General features: G+C 39.0%; 1 protein-coding gene across 1 annotated transcript in view; it reads right to left on the bottom strand.

The window, feature by feature from the left end:
• Positions 1-6,511: 6,511 nt before the first annotated feature.
• Positions 6,512-16,678, bottom strand: part of LOC119722899 (prolow-density lipoprotein receptor-related protein 1-like) — an 80,872-nt gene continuing 70,705 nt past the window's right edge. The window contains exons 73-87 of the mRNA XM_038193298.1: positions 16,506-16,622; positions 15,804-15,935; positions 15,152-15,274; positions 13,973-14,107; positions 13,226-13,458; positions 12,666-12,835; positions 11,982-12,205; positions 11,455-11,646; positions 10,773-10,913; positions 10,220-10,292; positions 9,118-9,332; positions 8,138-8,261; positions 7,784-7,847; positions 7,083-7,164; positions 6,512-6,662 (exon numbers count right to left, since the gene is read on the bottom strand). Coding sequence (XP_038049226.1) covers positions 7,156-7,164; positions 7,784-7,847; positions 8,138-8,261; positions 9,118-9,332; positions 10,220-10,292; positions 10,773-10,913; positions 11,455-11,646; positions 11,982-12,205; positions 12,666-12,835; positions 13,226-13,458; positions 13,973-14,107; positions 15,152-15,274; positions 15,804-15,935; positions 16,506-16,622 — 1,952 coding nt within the window. The 3' untranslated portion in view covers positions 6,512-6,662; positions 7,083-7,155. The remainder of the gene's footprint in view (positions 6,663-7,082; positions 7,165-7,783; positions 7,848-8,137; positions 8,262-9,117; positions 9,333-10,219; positions 10,293-10,772; positions 10,914-11,454; positions 11,647-11,981; positions 12,206-12,665; positions 12,836-13,225; positions 13,459-13,972; positions 14,108-15,151; positions 15,275-15,803; positions 15,936-16,505; positions 16,623-16,678) is intronic.

The raw sequence follows: 16,678 nt of genomic DNA, 5'->3' as shown, positions 1-16,678 counted from the left end.
TTTTGCCCCCAATTTTTGATGCATATTTTTTTAGCAATGTTTTTTTCAGGGACTGTTGACAATATTTTATACAAGTTTCAAGAATTGTTGTTACTGCCTAATTGAAATAATTGCGGAAAGATTCCCATATCTGGCCATCGCTAATTTTTCCCTTCAAATGACCTATCAGCCATCAGAAAGTGATAATATGCCCTAAAAAGTTAAAAATTAGCAGGGAAAATTTATAAGTTTTTACTCGAGAAAACACTTCAGACCAGTCTCATTGGCAGAGGGTGACAATTGATGGCCAGATATGGGAATCTTTCCCCACTTTTGTTCATACATGAATATCATCTCAAAAGGTCAGTCATTACAAAAATGATGAAAAGACATGAATACGGGACTGTCGGAGAAACATTTCCGATTTTGTTAGAAAATGAACTCAACTGTCCATAGAGTTTGTAGACAACTAAAGAAGAAGCGTCAGGATTCTACAGTAATTCTTTCCCACTTTTGCAATGACTGACGTTCATGGAGATAAATAATCAATTATCATGAAAACAATTAAGTGGTGTCAGGATGCCATATTCTTTTCAATTTCTCCTCTGAAGTCAGCGTGCTGAGTGGAAAATCGTGTGCTTATCGCAGCGCCATTTGCATTTCATGATCTGTCAAATTTGTGACGAATGTAACCATGGTAACGATAATTTGGCCCGAGAATTCTCCTTTTTTTTTCTTCCAAAAAAATCACCACGTTATAACACTTTGGTCAGTGGCTTTTGCTCAATAACTTAAGGTACAAATGTTGAGTTTACAGACAGAAAATAACAACTTACTTGGACTTGTACGGTTGTGCCGACAGCTCAGTTTTTCCAGCCTCCACGCCCGCGAAGAATTGAAATGGCGTACAAATCACGTGTTGTCGTTTCTGCTCATCTGCTATAGTACTGAGGGTTTATGGGTAACTTGGGGGGGGGGGGGGGGGACGTGTTTACCTTAAAGGTATAATACTAGGTCCGAACACAATTTTATCGAGAGCCAGTTAGTCAGATGTAGTACGAGCTCAGCCGCTCAGGATGTCATGTCCCAAGGAGCGTTTATAATTTCTTTTTTTAATATGGGCCACTACTGTGGTTTCTCATAAAATTGTGCATGGGTGGGTGTTCAACCTGGAACATTTGGGAATTTACCCCTATGCTCTAACCACTATCTGGCCTTTCTGAAACCCTTAAGTTGTTCTGTCTCCAGAGAGTTGGAAGCTGAGGGATAGAGGCCTTGGGTATGGGGTAGGAATTTTGGTTGATACTTTACATACAGTATATTTAAGACATCTTAAGAAACAATTACATGCAAGAAGTATTTCTCGAGTTATTGTCCGGATGTGTTTTGTTCTTGTTCCATTTAAGTTGACTGTGATTTGGATTGTATTCATGAGCGTCGCAAGGGGGAGGGGGCAGGGGAGGGGAGGGGGAAGGGGCACTCCCCCCCCCCCACCCTCACCCCCTCCAAAAAAAAGAAAGAAAAAAAAGTAAACCGGGTGCGAAGTAATATTGCTGTTAATTTAATGGGTGTGGGGAAAATGTCCCTGCCCACCCTAAAAAAAATGATAAATTGAGAATATGCTGGAGAAGTACAGGGATTTCGGGGAGGGGATGTGCTTTGCCCCCTCTAGAAAAAATCCTGGCGACCTCCATGATTGTATTTAGCAAGTGTTTTAAGGTATTAAGCTGGAACAAGGTTGTAAACACGGTGTAAAAAAGATGTAAACAAGGTTTAACAATAAACGGATACAGCAAACTGAAGTACATGTTAAAGCACGTTTTATTCCTCCAAAAAAGTATGAAAATAAAAGAAATCTAGCATTTGTAGTATTTCATGTTTTACCCTGGCAAACAGTAAAAACAACGTAGGGATGTACATTCAATTTCAGACAACAGGTCACTAAGAAGTTCTGTACATAAACGCTGAACGGGAAAATGAAATCCAAGAATGACACCTCTCTTAATTAAGAAAACACATGCAATAGGCGTGTACATGTTTACAGACAATTATGATATGTTCATGATAATAAAATGGACATAAATAACTTGGAACGTGGAAGTAAAATATCAGATGAATCTAGCAACAAACTGGAATACTCGTTCTTCAATCAAACATTATACAGAACTTTTCTTCCAATAATGACAAAAAGTGCAGTTGCGTGAGGGAAGGTTAAAGTGCTTAGAGTTTGAATGATACGCTGTTTTTAAAAGGCCTGCTATATGTTACACATATTTCTTAATAACTGTTTAGAAATGACAAATATATACTTTTTCAAAATGCCATATGGCTTAGAGCAAATAAAACTAAGAGTTATAGATATAACATCTTACAGCTTCAAACTAATCAGCACATGTTCATATTTCTGTATAACAAGACATCGCTGTACATGTACCTTACAAAGTTAAGTACTGTTGGTTAAATAATTCTCTTTAAGTTGGTTCCATAGCCAACCACATATAAACAATGAACCTAAAATGTCTTTTAGTCACCACCCAAACCCACAACCTATTCATTAAATCAAAACTCCCTACACTAAAACCCTTTCACCATGAAAAATGCTTTTAGTTGGTTGCTTAATGCCTGCAAAATAGCTCAAGCATTTCAATCTCGCACCAAATTGCTTTTATGACCTCATAACATATACACATTTAAATAGCATGAACCTCTAAGCATTTGTTCACTTTTAAAGTAAAATTATAATTACACTGTGTGCATCAATTTGTACAGATCAAACCTTAATATTACCAGTACTTGTTTCACGTATCATCTTTGAAAGTGAAGTACTTTAAAATAGATCGACAAAACTTTGTTCTGATGGAGAAAATACTTGTTGACTGAAATCACTTTTCAAACCACTTTGATACAGACACAATCATTATCATTTCTTAAGATAATAGTTTCACTCCAAATCAAGCAGGAACTCTAAAAGGGATCAAAATATCCAATATGACGGACCAAGTTAAGCCTTATCTCCACATCATACAAGTAAAGGTTACAGAAATGAATCCAATTCAACCAATCGTAGAACAACATATCACAGACACTCCTAGATCAACCAAGTTGCAACTCTTGCATTCAACAACAGCCTCGAAAATATAAACACCTCTTCTTTTCCACATGACCACTGTTTTAGAATTTGTAATAAACTCTACGGGCCAGAACAATGTGCTCCACGTGTACAAGTGAAAGGTGCAACACATTACTGTTTCTAAAACAACTGCTTAGCAAAAACAGATATGTTGTCTTTAAATTACATTGCATTATTCGGCATACGAAAACACAAAAAAAGAAACCCGAAACTCAACTGCCTAGTATCTATGTCTTCATAACTTTATAAAAGTACAAATATAAGTTAGCCTAAGCTTAAAAATAATGTTGTTTTTCTTTCAATATGATGTTTGGAAGAAAACCCTGTTTGCGTTATATAGCACCCATTGGCTGAATTTCTATACACAAAACCAAACTAAATGAAAAGGTACGAATCACCTCAAAAACTTTAAAATGGACAGATGCTCATGCAGATGGAGATCACATCAATTTTACAAGCTGATTTTCAATGTTTTGCCTTTTAAGCAGTTAAAAAAAAATTGTGCGAAGGATGTTTGACCATGCATGAGTTGCAGGTGCAGAGCAACAAAAAAATGGGGGGGGGGGGATTCACAACAACTATTTGGAAATGTCCAACTTTTTAAAATGATCTGTGGTATTTTGATACTTAGTTCAAGAAAATGCAGGCTTTACTTCTTAGTACTTTGTGTCTATCTGCCTTTTGTTTTGGCTTATTTTTTTCATTTCATTATTTACATTACTGGACAAGGTTGTTTTCCTTTAATGTCTGATTGTAGTAATAGATGTAGGGGCCAAAAGAAAAGGAAAAGGAACAAATTGATCCTTTTTCAAACAACTGATTTTCTTTCAAATTCCATCTCAGTAACAACAGCAGAGATGTTATTGGGAGGGGTAAAAAAGGACGGGGGGGGGGGGGGGGGGGGCCTGATCATCTCATCTCAATATGGCTGCTTTCTCGTCGTCTTCTAGACCTAGCGATCTTGTGTCATCCTCCATCGTTTCCGAGTCTTCTAGTAAATCTTTTTTCTCTTCCAAGCTGATTTCTGAGCCGGTGCTGTGGCGGTCTGGATACAGCGATCCGTACATTGGGTTGGAGAAATTGGTAGTCTGTGGGAAAATCAAGGACAAAACAAAAAGAAATATATTCCTTAGGATGAAATACATGCGTAGTGCTAACATTAACGCAGAAATTTAACAAAACAAAAATAAATATTGAACACAATAAGCCATCTGTGACCGTTTGTCATGAACACACATGGAATGAAAAAATAAATATATTCTGGTTATGGCAGCTGTGGTGAAAGGTTTAAAGTATCTTAGTTTCAGGGGGAAAAAACCTGGTTACAGAAAATACAATAAGAGAATATTAAAATGGATGCAAGTCAAGTAGTATAAAATAAAATGGTTGCCAACTCTTCACAAAGACAAATATGTATGCGTGCATGTACACTGAACAAAGGCAGTGCAAAAAGAAAGAAAAGTTTTTATTGGGGTCCAATTTTCACTTTAAAAATATCATCAAAAGTACAAGACACTTTACAACAAATTCAACCAGAATATACATGCCAAATGCAGGGAAACGACAATGCAATGGTGTCTCATTCACAATGCAGCCATCTTTAACTGGATCTCAGAAGACTACATGGGAATCAGTATGTAATCTGACAAAAGTGCTGTTACCAGACTATGTTATGCCAGACTATGAAACTCAAGACAAAAGAAGATGGCTGCACATGATGAAGATTAAAGAAACAAATTGTTATACAAAGGAGAAAGTGAAAATGTTAGGGTTACTTTATACACTTTAAAGCAGAGTTGTGATCACGTCAATAACAAAGCAATCACAAGAAAAGTCACAGAGAATTTATGATGAAACTGAGAATTTACAATGACATTATCACAATTTTATCACAATTTGAAGCTTGTCATTCACTTGTGACTGGAAGACATGCAAATTGTGATAATAATCACAACTGTACTTTTTATCGTTTCTGCAAGCGGAGAGATTTTTAGGAGAGGAAGGAAATGGAAATGATTTTGCATGCAAATCAATCAACGGTCTTCAAACACACGAATTCCCAACATCAAAATTTACTTTGATTAGTGGAAGCATTTTTGGTTTGGAACAGCAACGCAGAGTGTTAGATGCTTGAGTCCAGCATGATGTCAATGTTGGCGTCAGACAAACGCCGGTAGGACGGCCTGAAACCTTTGAAAATGTGCTGCAAAAATGAAGGGACGGGAGAAAGGAGTCGGGGGTGGGGGAGGGGAGAGTAAAGCAAGGAGTGAGATGATGTCAGACTTGGTGCAGTTTCTATAAAGCCAGGTGATATTTCTGTGTCGGCACAAAGATGACGGCAAATCTATCTAAGGAGGGGTTGCACCAGAAAGAGAGACATTTTACAGATCGATATTGAGCTCTGCATTTGTGGTATAAACTACAGGCTAGTCTTAGAGTGCATCGACCCTACTTTGACATGTAATTTGCTGCACAAAACTACAGAGTAAGTTTCTAATTGTTCTCCTCACACATTAAGAACTTTTTTTATGACTCTCTGGACAAATGACAGGAATGCATGTAGAATTGAAGACAAAAACTTCCAAATGTTTTCTTTTATGAACAGAGGTTTAAGTAAGCCCTCAATCTTGAAATAAACCAAGATACTACAAATGTATCTTGTTTCATTCTTCAATATTCCCAACGTTTACATCACAGCGTGGATTGGTTTCATGAAAATGCAAGGAGAATTTGCTCACAGGGTTGGTTTGTTTACCGTGCCCCTTTTTAGGCATCCAAACGAGCAGCTGGAATGCAGTCTTGCAATGAAGCTTTCAACTTACTTTCTTTTTGTCTAGAAATGGGATCTGAAATCACTTGAAAATGTTAGCTTAGGGAAAATTTGAAGTAAATAGAAGAATTCAAATTGCAACCCAGGCAGCAAACCATAGCCAAGATGCCCATTGCCCAAGAACAAACAGAGGGTAGACGGGAAAAAAGACTAACAGCAAAAGGCAAGCAAACAGCCTGACATTTGACATGAAAAATAAACACAAAACAGACCACAAAATCTGTTGGGTCAAATTGACACAGAAAATCCACATTTTAAGTAACAGAGAGGGATATTCAGACCAGCAAAACTGAAGTCACGAAAGACTACCAGAGGCAGGGACAAACAAACAAACAAACAAAACCCAATGACCAACAAACAGACGTAAAGATACATGTACACAGAGAGTCAATGCTGTTAACAAACCACCTCAACCATGTTACCCCTTAAAAGTTTTCTGAATGTACCAGTGGTGTACGTTATGGGGGTTTCATGAAGGTTCCTAGGGGTTAGGGCAACAGGTGCAATTGCTATGAGAGTTTAGTAGAACTATGTTGCTGTGGATAGAATAGGGGTATGGGAGACACACATACCTTGCTTCCTTTGACAGTGAATGCCGTATCTACCAGCTCAGGTCCATCATCCTCATTGAGTTGTGGCTCATACATGAATGTTGGGTTGCCGATCTCAATGTTTCCTCCTCCGTCCTGCTTCATGCGATGATGCTTGAAGCTCCCTGTGTGCCTGCAAAGTAGGAGAACAAAATGATTTCGAGTTAAACATGAGTGGGATGTGAATCTCCAATCGACAGAACACCTTATCAATATTCTTCTCTTTGCTGGTATTAATACAAAAGAAAATAAATACAGTAAAAAAGGGGGTACAAGGTTGGAAAAAGCAGTGTGAAAGAATTCACAACCTTGAACAAGTAGGAATTGAACCTAAGACCTTCTGCAGTCAAGTGCAAGCGTCTTAACCACTTGACCACTGAGCTTGGTTGGGTCTCCTGGCCGATTCACATTTGATACAGCAATGCAACTGTTCTGATCATAAGTCCAAAGTGAATAACAAGTGCTTGCTATTATGCTTATACATGTATTCTCCTGCAGTTGAAATGTGAGACCGAGTGCGAGTAACAACGCTAGTATGTTGGAGGCTACCTACCTCCTCTTGTACCATACAAGGAACAGAACCACAGCTACTGCAAGAATGATCAGAACAACCGGAATCACCACTGCTAACGAAACTGCAGACAGACACAGAAAAGAGAAAAACGAGTGGCTATTAAATTTCATGCAAACATGGCGAAGGAGAAGTCATGATGGCTGAAAATGAACAGACAGTTGGGGAAGTCATAACAACATCAATATTTGTATCCAAGGTGAAAATGCTGCGGTAAAATCAATCACAACTCTGGTCACAAGTCCCGTTAAAAGTGAGATATCGTTTCAAAAAATCTAGTCATAAGTAACAGGTTCATTCGAATGTTTGTGACTTGACGTGTGACAGGATGACTTGTGATTGACTTGCGATTGACTTGTGATTGACTTGCGATTGACTTGCGATTGACTTGTGATTGACTTGCGATTGACTTGTGATTGACTTGCGATTGACTTGCGATTGACTTGTGATTGACTTGCGATTGACTTGTGATTGACTTGCGATTGACTTGTGATTGACTTGTGATTGACTTGCGATTGACTTGTGATTGACATGTGATTGACTTGCGATTGACTTGTGATTGACTTGCGATTGACTTGCGATTGACTTGTGATTGACTTGCGATTGACTTGTGATTGACTTGTGATTAACTCAACCACACCACTGCTTAGTAAGGCCCAAGAGAGACCGGACATCTATCTCACCTGGTGGATTCTGTGTATTCTTGTTCTTATCGCCTGGTGACGGTGTAGCCTTGGGGGCTTCGGGCTGTCGATAGAAATAAAAAGCTCAGTTAGAAAAAGTGGGAAATTAAGTAAAGTTTATGTCATTTTGGATTTCAAAATGAAAGTGAAGCACTTTCGGCCGAGCATGGTTCGATTCCAACCTGGTGGACTTTGGGTATTTTTGAGTGCAGTAATTCAATGATGAGTTCTTACAGAAGGTAAAATCAAGTTTGCAATGCTGTATGAAATGTATGAAAGTGAAGAATACTCAGATTTGTTGACTGGGGTTAGGGGTTAGTCTGACTCTTAGCATCTGTCTCCTTCTGTACTCACACACATTGTATCCCGTCTTTCACAAGGTTACATGTAGAGCTAGCTGGATCACACGTATCACATTTATCAATTTCGCATCGGACACCTTCATAGCGTACCGAGCCACAAGTGCACTCTGCACCATCTGATGGAAGAAAGAACCAAAAGAAATATTACACAACCTACAAAACCAACAAAAGTTTGTTTCCCTGATATATATAAACCTGTTCCTGAGTGACATTCAATAGTATCACCAAACCTCATGCGTGCAACTGGGAATTTAGAAAACAAACAAGGAAACATCCAAGTCACACAAGACTTGGTACAGTATATTTCAATTTGCATTGGCATTCTTGAGAAGTAAAAATAAGAAAATCAGCGGATCCGAGGCAAAGTTGGATGCCTGAAACCTAATTATTCCTAAGATCTAAATTAAGATTGGCTTTTGAAATCACTAGCGAATCTTGATTGAAATATCAACTGCTGAAGTCACTGAAATGAGGCCAGAGTCTGGTATTCAACCCAAATCAATCACATACTCAATACTTTTTAAATCTAATCATTCTTAGCGGCATATTTATATCATTTAATGGCAGATGAATTTTTTAATAAAAATCCTTGTAATTTTATTCGATTTATTGCATAAATAGCAATAAACCAAAATAATAATAAGAAAATATGAATTTGCTGGTATTTAGGAATATTGGGGGAAAATTAATAATATGATACAAATTTTATAAATTACCTGAAATCCTGAAACAAAATCCACAAAGATTAACCTGTGTCATTCCCAATACTTTTTGGATCAGCGGACCCAATGATACATTTCTTGTACTTTAATTTATACAGGTACTTTAAGACAGCACATGTACATCTCAGAACGACTCACACAGTGATTAACGAACTCAATACATTTATTGTTGTATGGTATCATCTCTAAAAAGCTTTGCTGCTCGCATTTTATCAGGAAAAAAAAATGAGAAGACACGAGTCAATCATACCTTGTTGTTTTCGGCAGATGGCCCCGTTCAGACATTTCAGAGTATCACATGGGTCTTGTTCAATGTCACACTTTAGTCCTTCGAAGCCTCGTGGGCATGTGCAATGGGCTGTCCTACCCTCTCCGGAACCAGAGATAAGACAGGTTCCTCCGTTTAAGCAATAACCAGCACACAGGTCAGTCTCACATGTTGGACCGGTGTACTGACTTTGACACCTAGCAGAAAGGACAGAATGTTTGTGTTAATTGAAAACATGAAAATGTAGCGTCTGAACACTATAACCGGAGAAAAGAGTTGCACAGCACACAATTTGCCAAATGCTTAGCCAAGACACTAGGCTTTGTGCACATTTAAAATAAAATAAGTTATGTACTATACACAAGCAAAACAGTATGCGCATGCAGTGTGTTCCATTCAAGTCCTCACAAGTCCTCACAAGTCCTCACAAGTCCAACACAAGTCAATCACATGTCAATCACAAGTCAATCACAAGCCCATCACATGTCAATCACAAGTCCATCACATGTCAATCACAAGCCCATCACAAGTCAATCACAAGTCCATCACATGTCAATCACAAGTCAATCACAAGCCCATCACATGTCAATCACATGTCCATCACATGTCAATCACATGTCCATCACAAGTCCATCACAAGTCCATCACAAGTATTTGATGGAAACTTGAGGATAATATCAAAAAACAATGTAAATAATCAACTCAAATTATCTTTAGCAAAAGGCTGCATGTCCATTCATGTGTTGACATTCTTCTTTGGTGGTTTCAGGTATTTAACAAAAAATCACAACCATTGGAAAAACTGCTAACGCGATGGCAGCAAAGTCGCCCCCTTTATTGTGTTTCTTGTCAGGAGCAATAGACTACAATAACGTTTGTTACTAACCAACTAACTAACGGAGAGACATCACGATTTGTTGAGCCGCTACCCGCAGCTAAAAAGTCATTATTAAAAGACATTACACACTAACGACTTCACATCCTATTTCGTTGCCCATCTATGTGCAAGTGTATGTTAACAATTGTCAGAATTTGCTGATAGAAACTTCAAGCGACTGCAGTTGCAATGCATGAGTGCACTTACTTGCATTTGAAGCGGGAAGGTCCTAGCACCAAACACGTCCCTCCATGTAGACACTGTACATCTGCACATGGTGCTGTTCAAATATAACATGGATCAAGTTATCAGAAATAATTAGTTTGCACAAATACAAACCTACTGCCAAATAAACAAACAAACAAAAACAAAAAACCACATATTGATTGGTTGGCTGACTGAATGAATTACTTGTTGTGCACAACGTGCATAGAGCTCTGAAAACCTCTTCACAGTAATTGTGTAACTAAATTTCAAAAACATGCTATTTGTCATAAAAAAATTGAAACAACTATTTGAGACAATTTCAGTCACTCTAAATATATTTTGGTAAAGCACGTTGGACACAAAACGAGGGTGCTATTTGTTTTGGGTACACTCTTATACATTTAACCAAATTCACCCAAACCAAAAAGCACCCATTTTTGTGTCCGCCAAGTCGCTGGATCTGAACTGTTAAGCTCCGACAAAGTGGCTAACCAAATCCCATCAGAGTTGAATTTCCTCATGAATATCTCAACGAGGCTCAGGAACCACTTACTTGATCCGTCAGATGGAACACAGCCACCCCCTGTCGGTGAGGATTCGAACCCATTCCTGCATCGACACACGTAGTTACTGGGAGTCAGAAGACAAAGCTGCATGTCCTGACAAGGGTTGGAACTACACGGATTCCTCAGGCCTAACAAATACAAACAAACAAAGAATGAAAGAATGATATTGTCTGAGGTCTGCTATCCTTCATCCTGCATATCCTGACAAGGGTTGGGACTACACAGATCCCTCAGGCCTAACAAAAACAAATAAACAAAGAATGAAAGAAAGATACTGTCTGAGGTCTGCTTGGGAATTATTCGGACAAAGATGGGCAAAATTAAGTATTACCTGAATATTCTGACATTCTCATTACTACTAGTAGAGACAATTGCGCTGGTAAGCTGGACATTATGCATTTAAATAAGCTTTACAATTTTTGTTCTCACAAGCTTAAGAAAATCATTGAGTCTACAGTGCTTAAATTTAGTTGGTGAAAAGCAAATATTGAAATTTGATACTAAAATTATAAAAATAAATTTATTAATAGCTGTGCATATCCTAACTGCAAGACCAAAATTACTGAATCAAAATGTAAAAAGAAGATATCAGTATCAATAATTGATATTGGACATAAAGAATTACACCCCTAGCAATGAACAAAAAACCCATCATGGGCACAATCTTACCCTGTGCTTGTTTATATTGCTGTACAATGACCACACCAGAGGATCTGGCTAAGCCTTCAGCCACAACGGTCAAATTGCCGTTGGGAATGTCCCTCCTGCCAAACTTGTTCACTCGGAAGATCTTATTGGCCGGCCTAGTAGTGCCGTAAATCCAGTCCTGAAAGACGTCTATGGCAAACGGATTGCCTTCAACTGTAGGTCAAGGGGTACGAAAACCATGAATCAAACAAATGAATACATATTCTAAAATCCATGTAAATTGAGATTTATAATCTGCTTGTTAAATTGAAAAAAAAAAGTTACACTTTTTCTGATTTATAGAAATGGTTGGTGAGATTTTCCTGTTATATTTAATTCCATAAATGTTTACTCGCTGCAGCAGAATCACAAAGAAATTTGGCCAATTTGTAAGTTCCTGGTCAAATTCTGATTCACTTTTCAGGTTAGAAATTTTGCAAGCGTCAGTTTACCAAGATGCTATACTACAACGTCATACACAATCTGCATGAATTAAAAGTTTGATTTACCTGGTGAAAACCTGTAGACTAGAGTTCGATCAGCGCCATCTAATGAGACCATCTCAATCCGAGACGCTTTGGAGTCGGCCCAGTATAATTTGTTCTGGACATAATCCAAAGCTAGACCTGTTGGATATATGATTCGCTGTCTGACGATGGACAGTATGTCTGAGCCGTCCATGTTAGCTCTAGCGATGCGTGGCGTCCCGCCAACTTCTGACCAGAACAACTGACTGTTGAAGGGACAGGAGAAAAAAAAAGGAACAGTAGAGAAAAATACTACAGATACTTGAATACCGTTAATGTCAGTTTGCTTTACTTGCAAAAATGTGTCAGATTTTAAATTCTTTGTTTTAAAATGTATCCCAACACCCTAAATTTTTCCAAAATGTTTGCTTCAGCCACTTGAGTATTTACTCAATACTTGGCAGGTTGAATGTTGTCATTCTTATTCAATCTGAAAGCCTAAATGTTCTGAACTTGCGGCATGGTCACTTGACTGCATCAATGGCTTCAAGCCTCTTTGTAAAACATTATGAATGATTTAAGTTCTTAAAATTGAGAATGAGCGATTAAATCCCTACAGTTTCAAACGTCAAACTTTTCATGAACATAATTCACATCTTCAAAATACTTTGATTTGACGCAAATCTTTGAGAGCCAGTCCGTGAAACGGGTGTAGCCTAAACTCACCCATGCTCGGGATCTACCACAATGGCGAAGGGTTGCCTCAAACCATATGAGATCAGCGTCAGCTTGTCACCGCTCACTATATCAGCCACCCTAATAGCTGTGTCTGTCCAAAAGATTTTAGACGAGACCCAGTCGACGGCAATGTCATGTGGAGATGATAAGTTGCGGATCTGTGTGGGACAAAAACAATATTGCACTGAAACACAAAGATTCAAAAGTACAAGTGCAGATTTTCACTAACTGTTAATGACCGTTTTACATGATGCACGACAATGCTTGTACATGGTCACAGAGAGTTGGTGATATGAAATCGACGGTAACATAAAACTACTATGTCCAATTGGAAAAAGAAATGTACTCTTATGCGTGAATAAATATCTTCAGTAACGCATTTGGGTGGGCTAGGCTATTTCCCAGATTACTTCACTACGGCTGCAATTGTAAATGCACCCATGGCTGAATTTGCTGCTAACCCTTGTCGAGTAAGTTGAATGCAGCCTAATAATGGGTTAATAATTAAATTCAGCCCAAAACAAAGTGAAATAGTACAGTATACGTACGATTGCTTGAACAGGCGTACTTCTGCGTGTGCGTCGGTTGGACTCTAAATTCCTGCGACTGATTGTACCGCCCTCAATGTCCAACATGAAGATGGTCTGCGTATCTTGCTTGAAGTCCACGGCATCGATCCGCACTCCTTCACTGCTGGAGTATTCAAAGGACACGTTCTTGTGGTGTGGGTTGTAGCGCTGTAGCTGACCGTTGCCGGGAATCAGCAGGAAATCTGGGGGACCTGTTATGAGGGGAGAGACGCAATGGTAGTAAGACAGAGGTGCAAACTACATAACATGTATCCAGTGCGACATGTAGCCAAGTACATCACAAGTCCATTCACGAGTCATTTTGTCCCAGGTGATCCAGTCCCAAGTCAAGTCAGAAAGTTACTCAAAAGATAATTAACCCTAACCCTCCAGGGCTCATTTGAATCATGTAGAATCTCACTGAATGAAGCATGGATAGTTTTCTCAGAGGCATTCCTTTGTAATTGTACTTTTTATGAGGTATAACCAATTATTGCCAATTGATCCCGCAAGCTCGGTGGTTGAGTGGTAAGACATCTGCACTTGAAAGCAGAAGGTCGTGGGTTCGAGTCCCACCCGAGTGATTTTTTCCAACTTTCACTCGGGAGGTAACATACTGAGTGTACAGTGTTTTACGTCTGTGAAGTGCAAAACCTAACATTGATTTACATCACCCCGACGCGAATTCCATCTTATGAATAGTTTAGTATTTGTATTTGGACTTACCGTTTGCCTTGCAGGTGACATGATGCCCATTCCTTCTCTCCTCTATGTAGTTAGCCTGACAGCTGCAGATGAAGCTGCCTTGTAGGTTCTCACAAATCTGTGAGCACACACCGACCTCCTCGCATTCATTGATATCTGATGGAAAAAAAGGACAGACTTAAGCAAGTTTCACACCTTTAAAAGGTGAGGCACTCAAATCTCATGACTAAAGACTGGACGCTCAAATCTTTAAAGTTTAAATTCAGGTTTTAAACACCAAATGCTTAAAATTTTGAAACAAAATAATAAGAGCATTTATAATGCGCCAAATCCATCTGGATTAGATGCTCAAGGTGCAGATGTCGTACACGAACCAGTAAAGCCGAGAAAAATAAATTATAGACAAACAGGGCTGGTAAAATAGTCAGAAATTTGCAAAGGGTTTTAAAGTAAATGTTTTTGAGAAACTGCATGCATGTTCAAATGATCTGCAGCACACACTTTTAGGGGAAGCAAGATGGCCGACATGTGGCTTCAGCTGCATCAAAGACAATACGGCAATCAGTGTGTAGCCACCAGTCTAGTTAGTACCAAGGTCAGCATTGACGATCAAGCCATGTCCGAATTACTTGGCTATGGCTTGCACACACTTTTAGGGGAAGCAAGATGGCCGACATGTGGCTTCAGTGGCATTAAAGACAATACGGCAATCAGTGTGTAGCCGCCAGTCTAGTTAGTACCAAGGTCAGCATTGACGATCAAGCCATGTCCGAATTACTTGGCTATGGCTTGCACACACTTTTAGGGGAAGCAAGATGGCCGACATGTGGCTTCAGTGGCATCAAAGACAATACGGCAATCAGTGTGTATACGCCAGTCTAGTTAGTACCAAGGTCAGCATTGACGATCAAGCCATGTCCGAATTACTTGGCTATGGCTTGCACACACTTTTAGGGGAAGCAAGATGGCCGACATGTGGCTTCAGTGGCATCAAAGACAATACGGCAATCAGTGTGTAGCCGCCAGTCTAGTTAGTACCAAGGTCAGCATGGACAATCAAGCCATGTCTGAATTACTTGGCTATGGCTTGCAATACCACATGCGTCTATGAAAGCCACTAAAGCCACTTCCCATACACTCATGCATTAATGTGAGCCATAACTTGGATGCAGCATCATGAAGGAAGTGGGGTGCACTCACCGAGGCATGACCTTCCATTGTCTTGTAGCTGGTACCCATCACGACAGCTGCAGTAATAACTGGTTCCCTGTCTGTCGTTGCAGTGGTGCTCGCATCCATGTATACCGACAGAGCAGTTGCCTCCTGTGACCAATCACAACATGATAAATGAACAGAGTCCTTTCCAAGAGCTTGCCAGAAAAATAACAAAAATTGACATCAAAATTACCCGGAGTTTACGGAGCTTATAAAATTACATCAGTGAACGACAATAGCCCAATAATAAACTTTACATCTCAATTATTTTCCTGACATTGCATCCTACAAGACATGCCCTTAGATCCCACACAAGACTGTTCTTAGAAATCGATGACATTTGAAATTATAAAACACAAATGATTTTTAGATTACTCAGACAAAAACAAGATAAGTTCATACACAAAAACTGCTTTATCATGCACTCAAGTACATGTAACAATTGTTGTTATATTTCAAAAAGGTAAGAACGTTTACCACAAATGGAGCTAAGTTTCATACACCTCTTTCTTATGCCCTTGAAAAAAAAAAACCGAAGCAAAAAAAGAATGCAAAGCAACAAAAGTGAGATTTGATGAGTATGGCTTGTCTCGTGCTCAGCAGCTTTTTGCTTATTGAGTTCACTTGGAAGACTCACCTTTGATGCATGCAACCTCATCAGACAGATCTCCACAATCGTTGACCAGGTCACAGAATCTGTGGTAAGGAACGCACCTGCCGTTACGGCACTTGAACTCATCACTTTGGCACTCAGGTGGCTCTGTGGTACCTGAAACGAATTATCACAGACTCACTTCATTATTTGTTTGTTCTGGTCTTGAAATCAATGACTTCTCAAAACTTTCACCCTCCTATGGAAACATACACTTAGTGCAAAGATGTCCTTTCAGTCAAAATCAATCAAGTGACTGTTTTAACAGTTAAGAGCTCCCAGCCTACATAAAGCAGGATTGACTGGCTGTGACTGTTTATGTCAATTGATACAGCTATGTTTGACTGTAGGTGATTGACAAGCCAGCTGTGCCTACCCTGTGCCTGCTTTTGTCTGTTGACTGAATTTGACTAGTCACAGTGCTTGATATAAATATGATCTGACTGTTGGTGACTAGCCTGTGTAAAAGGCATGGCAGGGGAAAGGATTGATATTCTTTGACTGTCTGTGAATGTTCAAAAAGCAGGAGGGTTAAAATAGATTAGTAAAATAACTGTGAATTTTAAACGTTTGTCATAGCTCAGACAGCACGGTGTATACAGCCCATATAAAATTACGAAAAATACTTAACACAATATTACAAAATATGAAAAAATAAAAGATATTGATAATTGATATCGGACTTACAGAATTGCTCATCGCTTCCATCTCCGCAGTGATCCACCCCGTCACATCGCTGCATACTGTGCACACAGATATGGTTTGCACACAAGAATCGATTGGGAGGTAAGCACGGAAGCTCAACTGTAAACACAAAACAAGTTGAAACAATTCATGATAAGAATCAAATTGAAACGTAA

This window comes from Patiria miniata, unplaced genomic scaffold (assembly GCF_015706575.1).
Source record: "Patiria miniata isolate m_02_andy unplaced genomic scaffold, ASM1570657v1 HiC_scaffold_16, whole genome shotgun sequence".
In the NCBI taxonomy this organism is placed as follows: domain Eukaryota; kingdom Metazoa; phylum Echinodermata; class Asteroidea; order Valvatida; family Asterinidae; genus Patiria; species Patiria miniata.
The sequence above is the reverse complement of the archived record's forward strand: the minus strand, read 5'-3'. Positions and strand labels throughout refer to the sequence as shown.